The sequence below is a fragment of the Raphanus sativus genome, chromosome 5 (assembly GCF_000801105.2).
Source record: "Raphanus sativus cultivar WK10039 chromosome 5, ASM80110v3, whole genome shotgun sequence".
Lineage (NCBI taxonomy): Eukaryota > Viridiplantae > Streptophyta > Magnoliopsida > Brassicales > Brassicaceae > Raphanus > Raphanus sativus.
Window position 1 is genome coordinate 18,410,800 of NC_079515.1, and position 16,556 is coordinate 18,427,355.

The following is a 16,556-nucleotide window of genomic DNA, read 5'->3' on the forward strand; positions in this document are numbered from 1 at the left end:
TTTGTTACATAATTTTACCTTTAGACAATGGATATTGGAGAAGAATGAGACAAGACGGCTACGATTTAGATGCTTATAGTTTTTAGGTTTTGTTTTGAGTACAATCTTTTGATATTAAGATTAGAAAATATATATAATATTATTATTTGAATCATATTTGGAACTTTTTAAAAATATATAGAAATTAAGAAAAATGTAAAACAAAACTTTAACTAAAATTTACAATATGTTAATATATATAGGCTCCTGACTGATTCTACTATAAAGGCCAACGATATACAAGAACTCTCCTCCGAAGACAGCTTACAATATATATATATATATATATATATTGGGTTATCGATTTGGTTTTGTTTGGTTTGGTTTAAATCCAAACCAAACCAAACCATTCGGATTGAGTAAAACATGAACTAATTGGATTATATAAAAAGAAGGGTTTGGTTTGGGTTAGTTTAATTTCGGTTGGGTCGGTTCGATTCGGTTCGGTTTGGTTTTTTCGCACACCCCTATTTTTTTACTAGCTATAGTGACAAAGTCTTCTATCTGGAAGTGCCATATCTCATCGGCTGCCGAGAGAGAATTTAGCAACCATCTTTTGTTCATGGTCCATAAAAATTATAGATTTTAGCAAAATTTATTACAATAAAAACAAATCTTTTAAGTTTGTGATACATTTTTAGTATGTGCAAACAGGAAAATAAAATACAATTTCAATAGCAAAATTTATTACAATAAAAACAAATCTTTTAAGTTGTGATACATTTTTAGTATGTGCAAACAGGAAAATAAAATACAATTTCAATTTTGTAAATATTCTTTTTAGAAAAATTAAATATATATATATATATAAATTGCAGTTTATTATTTGATAAAATATACGAATAGAATACATTTTCTAAAATAGTTTTAAATTTTCCTTCGTGGTAAATAAATATGTAAAGTATAATAGAATATGAAATATTATTGTGTTGTGTTTAATATGAGAATACAAGACACATATATATATCGCTAACATTAACATAATATTAGGAATATATAATGCTAACTTTCCTAAACTTTTAATTTAAATATTCTAAGAATATCTTGAGATTAACTTAATCTTCAAGTCTTTCCTTTTAATCTTGAGGTTTTCATGGGTTTCACGGGCTTCACAAACCTGGTCCGTAAGATACATATCTTCCGGCCCAACATATCTCTAATACTCCTCCGCACGACAAATCTGGGATGCAACACGCAAATCTGCAATCATAAAGCAGACCACGTATGTCGTAGACACTATGTCGAAGAAAACAAATCAGTAGATTTTTTCGGGAATAAACTTCAACTTAGGTAAGGAGGATGAAAACTTCAGCTCTTCTTTGGTCTTGACAATGGAAATATATCCCATGGACGCAACTGCAACTCCAAAAACAATCGTCCTTAATTTGGACAGTCCGTAACTTGGACTAAAACAGACCTAAAAATATGAGCGTTCAACTAGAACTCCCCCGTAATAGTTAAATTATAACCAATAATATTCCAAACTATGAAATAACAAACATTTTAAGAAATTCTAAACTATAGAAAATCTTAGATAACAAAAAAAAACAACCCATGTGAAAACCAGAAGCCCTTAACACTACTAAAACTCTCAATCATTCTTTTCCACACCCGATAAAGCAATAATATTAAAGGAAAGAAGTTTAAACAAAATCCCTTTGACTCGTTAGTAGATAACATACTAAAACAAAACCCTAATACTTTTGTTAAGAAATAACTAAAATAAATGTGAGAGATCTTGACGTATATTTTGACGTCTTCTTCATCTGGATCATCGTCACTGGTATCTTCTTGATCATCGTCAACACCACCGATGATCATACTCATCAAATCTTAAAACTTGCGGAAGCTTTAATTTTGATCCCTAAGAATCGACTGCTCTGATATCATGTAAAGTATAATAGAATATAAAATATTATTGTGTTGTGTTTAATATGAGAACTAGATCTTGATCCGCGCTTTGGAAGCGCGGAATATTTTACGATGAAAAATTTCACTAATAACTTAACAAATATTTTGGTAATTTTTAAAAGTGTGTATTTAAAATATTTTTGCATTTAAATCAGTGTTTTTAAATTCAACCCGATTGTGATTATACCGGTTAATTCGGAGATCTGACAATTCAATTTAGGTTTTTAAAATATTCATATTAAAAAAATTACTAAAACCCAAGACTAACCGATTGAACTGTTGGATGACCGATATGTAATCTAATTTGATTTAAATTGTAATAATTTCATAATTTGTAATCTTATACTCCAAATTTTAAAGTTCATTATTTTACATTTTATGAAATTATGACGTTTCTACAAAATTTTAAAAAGAAAATGATAGATATAACATAACTAAAATTAATTATTGTATTGTTTGGAAACATTGATAGTAGTATAAAAAATATATTGTTTGGAAACATTGATAGTAGTATAAAGAAATAAATATATTGTTTGGAAACATATATAATAGTATAAAGAAAGAAACATTAACGATTTAATGTAAGTTTAACTATAAAGTATAAAGGTGTATTTAATTTAAAAACTTACAAAATAAATGTTAGTACAATAGAATGTTTCTGTTTTAATAAGATAGATACAAGACACATATATATATATCGCTAACATTAACATAATATTAGGAATGTATAATGCTAACTTTCCTAAACTTTTAATGTAAATATCCTAAGAATATCTTGAGATTAACTTGATTTTCAAGTCTTTTCTTTTAGTTTTGAGGTTTTCTTGGGTTTCACGGGTTTCACAAACTTGGTCCGTAAGATACATATCTTCCGGCCTAACATATCTCTAATAAAATAAAATAAAAGTTTTTTCATCTTCTCGAAATAAGGTTTTAACTCAGCAATGTAAACCCAAATGTCAAACGCTAAATCTTACTTGTACATTAACATATAAATAAATCTATTACAAAAGTTCAACAAAAGTGCTGACTAAGAAAAGGACGAAGGAAAAGAATTCAACAAAAGTAGTTCGACTTGGAAGTCAATTAATGTTGTTTTACTTGGCCCTACCAAACAGCCAAGTCATGAATCATGATCCATGAGCTGAACTGGGAAGATACTCTTGAAACAAGAATTATGGATACATTATCTTATATATTAAACCAGAAAACAGAAGTCACAATCTTAGTTCATATGTGAGTTTTTTAAAAATAAATTTTCACTAGAAATAAATTATTATGGACTTTTTACTAATAACATGATTTAATAATATATCATAATTAATATAACTATCAACTCCTACAAAATCGGAATATTAAACATAACCGATTTTTAATCCTTATTAAATATAAAATCAATTTATAGATAGCCAAGATGTAAACCATTATCAAACCAGTCTGTGGACCAATACATTATCCTATTATTATTAGTCTTTTTTTTTTGTCAGCAACATTACAAACTCAAATTAACTCTGTTAACCAAACAGGGGAATCCGCATCCATGTGAATGATGTAAGACGATTGCTTTCTTGCACTGCGTGCTAGACTGTCCGCCTTTTTGTTATTCGTCCTTGGTACATGAATGATCTCCGTAGTATTGAAACTACTCCTCAGACTTCTTATGTCTTCTAAATAGGTTGCAAAGGCTGGCCATTCATCTGGTTCCGAAACCATCTTCACCAATTGCGAGCAATCCGTTGCAAAAGTAACATTATACTGCCTTAAATTCCTCATACATTCCATTGACCAAATGAGAGCTTCAATCTCTGCGTGCAGTGGAGATAGACTCGCCCTTGTGTTTCTTGCTCCCATCAAACCCTCAAAACCTGGCAGAGTACTGTACCACCCCTGACCCGAGAACTTTTCCTTGTCTTTCCATGATCCATCTGAGAAGCACCATCTACCTATATTAGTTGGGACTTGTGGTGCTACTAATACAGGAGATGGGGCTGCCGGCTGAATAATAGAAGCTTGTGCTTCTGCCCAGAGTCGGGATTCAGTTTCGGCCACCTTAAGTGTATCTTGTGGATCAATATTCAAATTACTAAAAACTTTACTATTCCTTACCTTCCAAATATACAATAATATCCATGCAAAATGATGATCATCGATTACTGAGGAAACCCGCCAGAATAGATAATCCATATTTGCAAATAATGAGTCGCACGGAAAGTTCAGTGGATTTGATGGGATCCTCGAGAGGGCCCATACTTGTACGGCTGGTGGACATTCAAAAAAATACATGATTGATTGTCTCTTCATGATTTCCACATCTTGTGCAAATAGTATCTCCTTTGATCCCTCTTGCATTGAGATTCTTCATTACCGCTAGACATTCAGATAACATTTACCATAAAAAATGTCTCATTTTAGGTGGGCATTTTATTTTCCAACAAAAAGCCTTCAAAGGTGTGATTGATGGGCCTAGCTGTGGTAAAACTCGTTCCTTATCAACCAAATTTAAACCAAATTTCGACTAACCCCTTAGACCCCTTAGACTGACGACGAACAATATACCAAATGGGTTTAATTAATCACCATATGTATATTGCGTTTATAAAACAAAATATATACACAAAATATGAATTATAGACTAACTAATTGCACCCTAATATTTTACAAGCACAATATATTATAGTGTTAAAAATTTGATGTTTTAACAGTATCCCAAAAAATTAGCTATTACCAATTTGATTTAGTTTTTAACAGTATGTCCAATTTGATTTAAATTATATATATATTTCAAATTTAGAAATAAAAATATGTAAAATAGTACTGTTACGTAATTATGTTTTCAAAAAAATTGTTACAAGAATACAAAATTTGAATTTTTTACCATAATAATTTCATAAATCACATAAACACGGTATAATAGAGTTAGATAATACATAATACTAAACTATACTAATTTACTGATAAATTTTGTTTTATAAACTAAAATGATTTAATATAGAAAATAAAACCCGTACTGTTGTGCGAGTCGAGATCTAGTTAGTACTATTAAAACAGGAACCTGAGCTATTGAAATAGGTGTGGTCCAACTATTTTAATTGTATTGATTAAAACATCTTACTAATCATTTAATAAAAATATTATACAAAGAAAAACAAATATGACTAGAAAATACAAATCAAAAATTAAAATTTCTAAAAGTATATAAAACAAAAAAAAATATCCTCTCTTTTAAAGGACGGATCCGAATCTAGTGGACTTATTATATTTAATAGGCTCATCGTCGGCTTTATAATGCTCTAATTTATTCAAGCCTAGAGTAAAGCCTAAGCCCAAAATTCTATCTAGTTCACTAACTATTCAAAATTGACTATGTGACCGACTCAATAATAATAATTAGGATAAGATCCACGACTTGCGCGGGATGAAGTTGTTATTTTTATTATGTTTTGGAGAATGAAATAATAGTTTGGTTTTATTTGGATTAAGGGTTTTCAATCCGAATACCGGGTTGGTTTCAGTTCGGTTCAGTTTTTTTGGTATTTAGTTTCTAAAATATAACTAATATTCTACATCCATATTTATTTCGGTTTTTATTTGGTTTTATACCAAAAACAAAATTATTTAGTTTGAGATCATATTATATATTATACGTATTTTGAAGTCATGTTGTCAAAAAATCATTTATTAAAAATATTATTTATTTAAATAAAAAAAAATAAAAAACAAAAAATGCTTCTATCATCTAATAAAATAATCAAATCGAAAATTAATATCAAAGCTCTAAATTTTAAAAATAAAAATAAAAAACAAAACAGAAGCATGAAAGAAAAGTTTTATTATTCTTCCATATTTAGTGTTCATCAAACTAATATGTCTTCGATTGAACACATGTATGTTTGTTTAAAGATAAAAATAGTTGTAAAGAATTTCAACTAATTGTTATCCATCAATTTTATAATTTTTACTTCAATTTAGTTACTGTTAAGATAAAGCAAAAGGATTAAAAAAGAAGGACTAAGAAAATAAGAAGTCTGAGTTGCAGTAAATTGTTACTTAATTTTAGTTCAAGTGATTCAAGTGATTTGATATATATAGGATATGTTGAGCTGAACATTTGTAATTGTAATTGTGGACCGAAATCTATTTTGAATTTATGATGAGCCTGATCGATTTGGGTTTAAATTTTTTATCACTATGTTTATATCTATAAAAACTGTAATGTGGTCATTACGTCATTTTTATTCCAAAAACAGGTTCTACAATTTTTTTAATATTTAACTTTCACATAATTTAGAAACCATTTTAATGATTTTAGAACATCACCTTATTATTTCCAAAATCGAATTACTTTGACTTTAGTCTTCCACATAGTTTTGAAAGGTTTCAACTGGACGATTAAATTGATGCAGCCAATCTTATTGCTTTAAATCGTTACTATTTATATATATATTATTTAATTTAATATTTATTAAATAACAATTCATATTAATACAATTTTATGATCATTTGTATCTTATTATAACAAAACAAATTAAGCTATTGATCACAAAATTTTCAAAGTGGGATCTTCAAATTCTAATAATTTAACATATAAGAACAAATCTAAATGTTTTTATTATATAGTTATTGTGACTATATAATATCTTTTAATAATATAAAATTAAACAAAAAGAACCAAGATATAAAAATTGTTATCAAATATTTATTATTCATAATCATTAACTTTCATATATACGTTAATCATATTAGGTAATTTCGTAGCTTTATTTAAGAAAAGTTATTTAATTTGAATATTTATTTAATAAAATTCATATTAATACAATTTTATGATCATTTGTATCTTATTATAACAAAACAAATTAAGCTATTGATCATAAATTTTCAAAGTGGGATCTTCAAATTTCTAATAATTTATAGACGTTTTCAAAATTCAAAATATAACATATAAAAAAAATCTAAATGTTTTTATTATATAGTTAATGTGATTGTTTAATATCTTTAATAATATAAAATAAATAAATAAAGAACTAAGATAGAAATTTTTTATCAAATATTTATTATTCAGAATAATTAATTTTCATATATACATACGTTAATCATATTAGGTAATTTCGTAACTTTTATTTTAAGAAAAGTGCGAGATTGTTTTTTTGTACATTATTTATCAATTCGATAATTAGTTTAATAAAAAGTGTAATATAAGTTAAGATGGACCACATATTTTTCTAAGAATAGTATATTTTTTATTGTTATTTATTAAATGAGACTTCATAATCATATGGTTCTATGATCAGCGCTTATGTAATAAGCTTATAATTTATAAATTTTCTTGAAAATTCATTGAAAGTTTTAATATTAAGATATTAATGTAATTTTATATGGTATATATTTTAATATATATATATTTGTTCTATTATTAAATGATACTTTTTACTCATATGATTTTAAAATCATATGTATCTTTTTTATAATAAAAATGCTAAACCTTTGATCATTAATTTAACATAATAATTTTAATAGTTTTAGTCATTTATTGTCGTTTTTTTAATTTAAAATATAACATATTCGAAAAAATCTAAATTTTAATTATGTACCTAATTTGATTGTTTAATTTATTTTAATAATATAAAATTAAACAAAAAAAATGATGGAGTAGATAAATTTTTTTATCAAATTTATATTATTAGAATCATTAATTGTCATATATATATTAGTCATTTATGGTAATTCCGTAGGTTTTATTTAAAGAAAGAAAATAAATAAATTAAATTGGATCATTCACTTTTTCAATTTCAATCTAAGTTTGACACATATGATAAATTAGCATCTTAATTGAGTGACACGTGGATAATGAAGTTTTTTTAAATACTACAAAACTGAGGTAATTATTTTCAAAATGCTTCTCCTTTAATATATAGAGGATAAGCAAAAAAAGTTTAGAAATATTTTCTTAAGGATGCAGAGATTATTCTCCCCTAACAAAATTATAAGTGTTTTTCTCATAACTCTTTTAAAACGTGGTGTATACTCTATGAAAAATAATAAGAAAAAATACCATGTAGTTTTGTAGCGGTCTCATAAGAAAAAATGAAGCTCCCTAGATAAAATTCAATTTTTTTGAAAATTTCTTTTAAAATCTCAATCGTTGGAACAACCGTCCTGTTTAGGATCATCCACTCAGATGCTCTGTTCAGGTATTCGCATGAAAATCTCTGATTTATAATATTTTCTGCATGCAACATTAAAAATACTTTTTAACCTACTCTAGACCTTAAATGACTAAAAAAAAAGATTAGAAAGATTCGATAAACCAGTCGATCTGAAATGCTACCCTATTTCTAGTACTAACTGAATCACAAACTGTTTTCCCTTTCTTTCTTCAACTGTGCAGAAAACAAAACGCCATTGAGACATCAAACTCTAAAAAATGCTTTGAAGAACTTTCTCAATTAAAGACTGAGCAACATGCGCCGATCAATTCCCTTGTCGCCTCGCCCCGTCACCGAAGTGCCCACAAGAGGCCTCCTTAGCACAACGAATCAACTCTATGGAGAATATATGGGATAGAAACCATCGGGACTCTATCCCTTACAACACGACGCGGAGCCCATGCAACAAAATTAACTTCCTTAAATGAACACTAGCGCAGAATATTGCCGGCCACATGATAATGCAATCAAAAAAAAAAAAAAAATCCACTCACCCCTGAAGTCGATAGTCATTAAAGAAACTCAGAAAACACCACTCACGGATCGTAAGTCAGTACTCCCATCCTAAAAAAATCTCATCATATAAAGGAGAGATGGATCTTAGGCTAACATGAAAGCTTTATGCATTGCGATGGGAAAAACTCGCTTCAATGATAAAGAGAAGAACGCTGAATACTGTCAACTTTGCATGGAAAATCTTACAAGATCAACTTTAAACTGGTTCTCTCGATTTGAACCCAACTCCACCGAAAAAATCACTAAACTTTATACGGTGTTCATGAAATACTACTTTATATTCATAGAAAAAGAGAATCGGATACCGACCTATGGACAATGTCCTAGAAGAGAGAGGAATACCTCTGTTCATTCATCTGGAGGTTTAATTATGTCACCTTTAGCATCGCTGTGCATGATAAATCAGGTATAACAGCTTTGTGGAGCACCCTATGGCACGAGTTGTGCTTCCGTGACAACCTCTTGCTCGACCAACCTACTACCCACGAGGACGCTCTAACCGAGAAAAATACCCTAACCTCAAAACACAAAGAAAAAACACGTAGGAGATGGAAACTCTTCCAGAGATCGACCTGCAGATCTTTAAAGGGCCCAAACCAAAAAGTAGCATGGTAAGAAATTCTAGAAAACCTTGACCGACTAAACAAATATCAAATACATGGACCAGAGAAGAGCGTGAAAAAGATAGCACAAAATAATATTATGAATTCCATAAGACTTATGGACACACATGACTTATGGACAAAAGGAAGTGTGTTACGGGTTCTGCGCTTACCTATTTTCCAAATATCAAAAAGAAGGACTATCATGACATGAAGATCTCTCTCGAAGGGTGTTCACGACACAAATTAATGCTCCAAAATGAGATTGGGAGACGAGAAGCTCAGATGCCATAGAACCACTTGTCTAAACCGACCAGTGACAGATGGTGGCTACCAACCTGATGAACAAAACCCCCGACAACTCTTCACTAAGAAAGTGCACTTCCGGCTGGAGTAAAGCACGAGACAGAGCTGTGAACTGAAAAGCGAAGACCAGAGAAGATAAACCAGACGAAGATGCCAAAGCGTAGACAACTCCACGTGCTACCAAGCCAGAAAACTCTACACACGCTGTTGGGAGGCTTCAAACGACACCGCCAGAAGAAACGAAGCCAGCGAGCGACTTGACCGAGACCACCACCTAAGTCCAGTCTGAGCGAAGTAGAAGACTCCTCTTACACCGAGACACCAAGGTGGAGGATAAAGAGCCAACACCACCACTCTACACCAATGAAGCTTTATGAAGACCCACATGCCACCAAATCTTGGGTAAATTCCAAATCTAGCAAAAAGAAAAATGTCGATCTGGATCTTATGAACAAAAAGGCGACCTCGCTACATCCTAACTTCCTTAACCTCGCCGCCACTACGAGTAAAGCTGACCTTTAAGCAGAATCATCACCATCATCCCAGATCTGGAGAACTGAAATTGGACATGTTTACTAGAGACTTGACATATCACTTATCAGAGAAAAGGGTAAAGGTACGAAAGAGGCAAAGAGAAAAGAGAGAGGGAAGAAAAACCTTGGCACACCGCTGCTACCAAAAAGATATGAATTCCCGAGAGATAGATTTTTTTATAGATTTTTAAGAAATTGCACCATTTTTCTTCTTGACCACCACTACGTTGGCCAGCCATTCCAGATATTGCACCTCTCTGATGAACCCAGCATCGGGCATGCTCTTGACATCTTCGTTGATGATCGCATCCCTTTCGGGGCGAATTTAATCCTTTTCAACCTGAGAGTCTGATGTAGAGGATCGACTTACAGCTTATGCATGATGATCTCCGGGTCGATTCAAGGCATATTCTCATGGGACGAAGAAAGCAGTCAGAGTTAGATCTGAGGAAGTCTATCAGCTTTCTTCTTAATCCTTCGGCGACTTTGGAGCCTATCTTGAGGTTACGAGTCGGGTTTCCTTCCATCAGTGGCACTTCGTCCATCTCTTCGACCTCCAGCTCTTCAGTATGTGGGACCGGAGAACTGTTCTATAATTGTTATAAGATCTTGGTCTTTCCTTTCAGGTAGTCTGATAGCAGGGCGAAAAGTAGAAGAACATGAGGACATTCGAAAGGTTTATATATACTTACTATGAATAAAGAGGTAAAGAACACCGAATCAAATCTGTAATGAAGAGGGGATCGTGGGGTTTGTGGGTGTTCATCAATAAATGACATAACTCTGGTGCATTACTTGCCCGTGGAAATGGAATCAGGATCGTTAGGGTTTCGTTTTTTGAATTAACAACTGAAGTAGCAAATGGAAGGACTCTATGACGATGGACTATAGAAAACCAATCTAAAAGAGCATCCCTTGCTGGACCATAAATACGAAGCCCATAACTTAAATCTGGAACACCCTTCGACTCCACGAGAGACAATTTCAAAGTTAAGAATATGACACGTGGCACAATTTGTTTACCTCTTCCTGCTGATGTAGCTCAAAGAGAAGAAATGTAAGTATACTTTATTATTATTATTATAGATAGACTTTAAAGAAATTATCAAAAAAAAAAAATCGACTGTTGAAACGGTTAATGATGAATTTATCTATAAAATATTTAGATCGGACTTTACATTTAAAATTTTATAGTAAAAAGCCAAAATGTATTTTGAACTGCTTCTAAAATTTTAAAACGTCACAGTTTAAAATATATTTTCAGTGTTTCAAAAGGAAAAAGAGAAAAATATATATATATTCAGATTATATCTTTGTAACTTCTTTGTTATTTATAATCTTAGGATAAACTATAAAGGTAGAGCGAGCCTTGTTTTGCTGTTGACCAATGTTCCTAAAATCGGATTTGATTAGCCCGTAACAATTATACAAAGTTATAATAACTGCAAAATTATATTTCCAAAAGCAAATTGGTTACAAGAGCTACATCAGCAGAGAACTCATACGGCCAAAAAATTAAAAACTATTGAGAAGCTAAGCTCGTATGGTTCAAGCACATAGTCCCAAAGCATGCTTTTAACTTTTGGGTGGCAAACCTAAACAGGCTCCCTTTTAAATGTCAAGACTATTCAATTGGGGCTCGATGGATAATTGGTCATGTACTATATTCTCTACTCAAGAAGAAACAAGAGACCACCTATTCATAAATTATAATTTTGTTTTTTCTTTTTCTATTTCTAAATTGTAATTTTGCAGCTAACATTTGGGAAAGGATGAATCAGAGAATGGGAAACAGAGATACGTGAGTATTTGGGATGAGTTGGAATGACGCATTATAGTTTTAGCTTCTAATTCCTCCAAGAATTGAACACCTGGATAAAACACCTAGTATGATTGTATTGACGCATTCATAACTTTAGCTTCTAATTCCACCAAGAATTAAACTTTCTAAATGTGGACAGTATATAAGCCTTTGACCAAACTATGATCAAGTTTCTGTCACTTCCAGTGAAGATCATACGATCAGTTAAAACAGAGCAAGGATCATACGATCAGTTACAACAGAGCATATAACAAAAACTGGAATAAAAACGGACCCTGGTAAGAAGAGGAGTTCAAACTAAGACAACGAGGAGGATTCCGATTTCCACAAAAGATAAAAACAGTACCTAGGATATAAGTCAGAAAAAGGGCGCTCACAATCCGATTTATGTGACAACAAACAGGTGAAACTAGGACGAACGACCAAAGTTTTCTTCATGCATGCGTTAGCAAAACTAACTGGAAAATGTAACCTTGATCTTGCACTTGGAAGAAGCTCTAGGAATCATTAACTTTTTCTTGTCTACGTCAGGTCCATCACAAGAATGAAGTTTCACCAACTTGAGACACGACAGTTTCTCTATAAAATGCTTCAATTGCTCCACCTCCCCCTTCGTTCCGCGGTAGTCGGTTATTTGTAGGACCTTTACGGGACACGACAATAAGAAAGAATATCCCAACAAGCATTTGCAAACAGATTTAGGTTGTTCTTCATTGTAGTGCAGTGGACCCTGAAGCAAGAGAGACAATTTATAAGAAAAATAAAATTAAGGAGTATCTTTAAGGTAAGGGCATTTGAAAAATAAGCTTTTAGGGTTTTGGTCATACATCAATGACAAGAGTCTCTAGATTTGGAGACTTCTTTAGCAAATATGGTAGAAATGCCAAACAATCCTCCTCATCGTCACATCTAATGGTTAAATGATATAGGTTTTCAAACACCGGGATTGATTCATGGAAGGAATACAATGCCTGAAACAAAAACAACAACAACTAGTCTTCAGCTTGCTGCATTATTTAGATTAAAAAGACTCATAGTGAAACATCGTATGAAAGCGAAACAATAATGTCTAAATGATTCACTAATTATATTTTTTTCTCGAAACTCAATTTGTAATAAGAAGTCACAGAGAAATAAAAGAAACAATAGCACACTTACGTCGAAAGTATTCTGAAATGATATGTCCATGATTTCAACACTTCCCAACCCCTTTATCAGATTTGATGGACTGCTAGAAGAATCATGAATTACAAACCCCTCGTCGAGTACGTGGCACTGATATTCGCCAGTCAACATAAGATGGAGCTTAGCTTCAACAAGGGAGTCAAGATTGACAATTGAAAACTCATCCGGAGAAGCATCAGAGCACTCGAAATAGGTAAGACTTGGAGTATCCAAAGTTAGTATCGTAAACTGAGAGGGATGGAAATCTTGAATAATTAGTCGTTGAAGGGTTGGACTGCACAGTGTGCCAGACCATTCCCGACGTTGCCACCTCATACCAAATATGGTAAGTTCCTTAAGTACAGGGCAAGCAGAAAGAAGTTTTACAAACGCACAACCACGAAGATCGTCGAACTGAATGACACTAAGGGTGAGAGTCTCAAGTGCGGGTAGAAAAGCATTCGCAGGGAGAACATCAACAACAAAACCATCCCCATAACCACCTTCCAGTTCCACTTTAACAACTGTCTTGCAAGTGAAAAACTGGAAGGGCAGATCATAATGTTTCCCAATACCTATGTCAAGTTTAAGAACCAAGACACCACGCTTCAGCACATCACATAGACAACGGTTGATAAGATCATATTGAGCTGGATCAACACGATCTCTGCATCTTAGGTTGAACTTCCTCACGCGAGTAGTGGACGGCAGAGCAATTACTCCGTCCACGAAATCGGAGAAACTCCCTTGAATCTCGTCTGTGTCATCAAACCGAAGCTTTGGAATGATGGTAAAGAGATTTTGCCACTTCTTCGAGAGAAGAGATGTGAAAACAGCTTCCTTTGCAGACAGAAAGGAGACAATGTGGGAGATAACCTCTTTTGGTAGATTACTAATCCTATCCATCCTATTGTCGATGATTCCTTTCAGTTTCAGTAACTAAAAACTAACCTTGCTACAGATGCGCAACGCAGTAGAAAAGCCCTAACATGCAAATGCATCTGAGATATTTATTATCTAACGAAAGGTGAAAAAGACAAGGTAAAGGAATCGAATCGTCTTTTGCATTGCGCCGTTTGTGTGCTTCTTCCACGTGGCATACTGGACTCAACTCACATACCAAAGTTGAAAACGTTTTGGGCCTGAATTCAAATTTTGTATAAGAGCTGCTTGTGGCCCAACGATTATAATGACGTGGAGTCTTATCATTGGTTCAGTTTTCTACTTATGTAAATTTTCTTATTTATTTTGGAGCAAATGAGACTAGTCTGTGTATTTTATCAAAAAAAAAAAAATGAGACTAGTCTGTGTATAACCTGAGCCACAATTTCGTAGTAGTAATCTCTGAGCTTTCTGAAAAATCAAATCGAAAGCAAAAGAAGAAAAATGCAAGCAATCGGCAGCTATGGCTGCCTCTGCTTCAAGCACTACCACTCTCTCTCTAAGTTCATCTCTCCTACTCCTTCTCCTTCTCCATCACTTCTTCCTCAGGTAAAACTCTACGTTTCGTCTACTTCATTCTGTATTTCGTTAGGTTGAGTATAGAGTTGACTTGAGATTATGTGAGGCTTCTGTTGGTGAACCAAATCTTTTGATTCTTTTAGCTCTTGTTATTTACAGAGATGCCACTCCCTCTGTTACCCCAAGCTTGGAAGTAGCAGCAACAACCCTGAGAACGGGCGAGGAAGAAGCGTGACAGTGAGAGCCTCAGTAGAAGACGGCACTAGCGACAACTTTGCTCCGGTTGCTCCTGTTGAGCTGGAATCTCCCGTGGGACAGCTTCTGGACCAGATTCTTAGGACTCATCCTCATCTCTTACCCGTCACTGTCGATCAGCAGCTCGACAAGTTATCCACCGAAAACGAGAACCTCAAAACCGAATCGTCTTCATCACAAGACGTTCTCTCTAAGTACCTCTCTTGCTTAAACCTAGGCTAGTTTATATTAGCAGTTTCAGTTAGTTTCATTCTCTTGTTGTGTTTTTTTATTTGTAGGAGGATATCTGAAGTTAAGGATAAGGAAAAACGTAAAACATTGGCAGAGATCATTTACTGCTTAGTAGTACATAGATTTGTGGAGAAAGGTATCACTATGATCCCTCAGATTAAACCAACTTCAGATCCAGCAGGACGGATAGACTTATGGCCAAACCAAGAAGAGAAGCTTGAAGTCATTCACTCTGCGGAAGCCTTCGAGATGATACAGAGCCACTTGTCTTCCGTTCTTGGAGACGGAACAGCTGTCGGTCCATTAAGCTCCATAGTTCAGATAAGCAAGATCAAACTCGGGAAACTCTATGCTGCTTCCGTCATGTATGGCTACTTCCTTAGAAGAATCGACCAGAGATACCAGCTTGAGAGAACCATGAACACACTTCCGAAACGGCCTGAGAAAAACAGGGAACGGTACGAAGAACCTTCCCCTCCGTACCCGTTATGGGATCCGGATTCATTGATCCGGATCCAACCAGAGGAATATGATCCTGATGAGTATGCAATACAGAGAAATGAAGATGAGTCATCGTCTTACGGGTTGAGATCATATGTTACCTACTTGGACTCGGATACGCTTCAGAGGTACGCCACGATACGGTCTAAAGAAGCCATGTCGCTGATAGAGAAGCAGACTCAGGCGCTCTTTGGACGACCAGACATAAGGATACTGGAGGACGGTAAGCTGGATACGTCTAACGATGAGGTTCTGTCTCTGAGTTTCTCTGGACTTGCGATGTTGGTTTTGGAAGCTGTGACCTTTGGGTCTTTCTTATGGGATGCAGAGAGCTACGTTGAATCTAAATACCATTTCCTCAAGGCTTGAACTTTGTCCTCGTTTATATGTTGTTTTCCAAATTATATGTAAAGAAAGAAGACATTTGTATTCTACTTTTGAATGTAAATTGTTAATCTCTCATGTGAAGTATTGATAACAACTCAAATCTCGATAGATTCCCCATGTTATGCGTGGACAAGTATTATCGCAGTAAGAAAACTATTGTTGTTGAGGATCAGGAACAAAGTACACTCACGGTATGAGATTAAACTATGGCAGGATCCTTGAATTCCATCAGTGTCAGTGAGACCGGCTCAAACTAGTGCTCCAGTGGTACACTCGGGAATGACAGTCAGTAACCTCATTAATTTCCAGACCAAAAAGTGGGATCTACGTATGCTTGAACAATATGTTCATCATGAGGACATACCAAGTATTCAGAGTATGGCCATAAGTCCAACCCACCGACCAGATACTTTTTGCTAGAACTATACCAAAAATGGACAATACACAGTAAAATCTAGATACTGGGTAGCTACAAACATTCTCAAGGATGACGATGACAGACAAGTTCTGGAATCCAACATTACTAAACTCCAAGCCTTTACTTGGAAGGTAAGTTCTCCACAAAAGATTCGCCATCTTTTATGGCAACTAATCACAGGACAGGTAGCGGTAACAAGAAATCTAG

At 33.4% G+C, this 16,556-nt stretch overlaps 2 protein-coding genes across 2 annotated transcripts; one reads left to right on the forward strand and one right to left on the reverse strand.

Annotated features, from left to right (window-relative positions):
- Positions 1-12,086: 12,086 nt before the first annotated feature.
- On the reverse strand, positions 12,087-14,175 carry LOC108861000 (F-box/LRR-repeat protein At3g58980-like). The gene is made up of 3 exons (XM_018634833.2): positions 13,091-14,175; positions 12,760-12,903; positions 12,087-12,662 (listed from the first exon to the last, which is right to left on the reverse strand). Exons 1-3 carry the CDS (start codon positions 14,000-14,002, stop codon positions 12,387-12,389), a joined length of 1,332 nt encoding a protein of 443 aa, XP_018490335.1. The 5' UTR covers positions 14,003-14,175; the 3' UTR covers positions 12,087-12,386.
- Positions 14,176-14,368: 193 nt separating this feature from the next.
- On the forward strand, positions 14,369-16,006 carry LOC108856461 (UV-B-induced protein At3g17800, chloroplastic). Its single transcript, XM_018630266.2, has 3 exons — positions 14,369-14,587; positions 14,717-15,006; positions 15,091-16,006. Exons 1-3 carry the CDS (start codon positions 14,483-14,485, stop codon positions 15,911-15,913), a joined length of 1,218 nt encoding a protein of 405 aa, XP_018485768.1. The 5' UTR covers positions 14,369-14,482; the 3' UTR covers positions 15,914-16,006.
- The last annotated feature ends 550 nt before the right edge of the window (positions 16,007-16,556 follow it).

Excerpts from the sequence above, each read along its gene's own strand:
- LOC108861000 (XM_018634833.2), bottom strand. The coding sequence starts at position 14,002 with ATGGATAGGATTAGTAATCTACCAAAAGAGGTTATCTCCCACATTGTC. Across the intron at positions 12,904-13,090 it reads CATTTCAGAATACTTTCGAC|GCATTGTATTCCTTCCATGA; the intron begins GTAAGTGTGCTA and ends TTTTTGTTTCAG. Across the intron at positions 12,663-12,759 it reads TAGAGACTCTTGTCATTGAT|GGTCCACTGCACTACAATGA; the intron begins GTATGACCAAAA and ends CTCTTGCTTCAG.
- LOC108856461 (XM_018630266.2), top strand. The coding sequence starts at position 14,483 with ATGCAAGCAATCGGCAGCTATGGCTGCCTCTGCTTCAAGCACTACCAC. Across the intron at positions 14,588-14,716 it reads CTCCATCACTTCTTCCTCAG|AGATGCCACTCCCTCTGTTA; the intron begins GTAAAACTCTAC and ends TGTTATTTACAG. Across the intron at positions 15,007-15,090 it reads TCACAAGACGTTCTCTCTAA|GAGGATATCTGAAGTTAAGG; the intron begins GTACCTCTCTTG and ends TTTTATTTGTAG.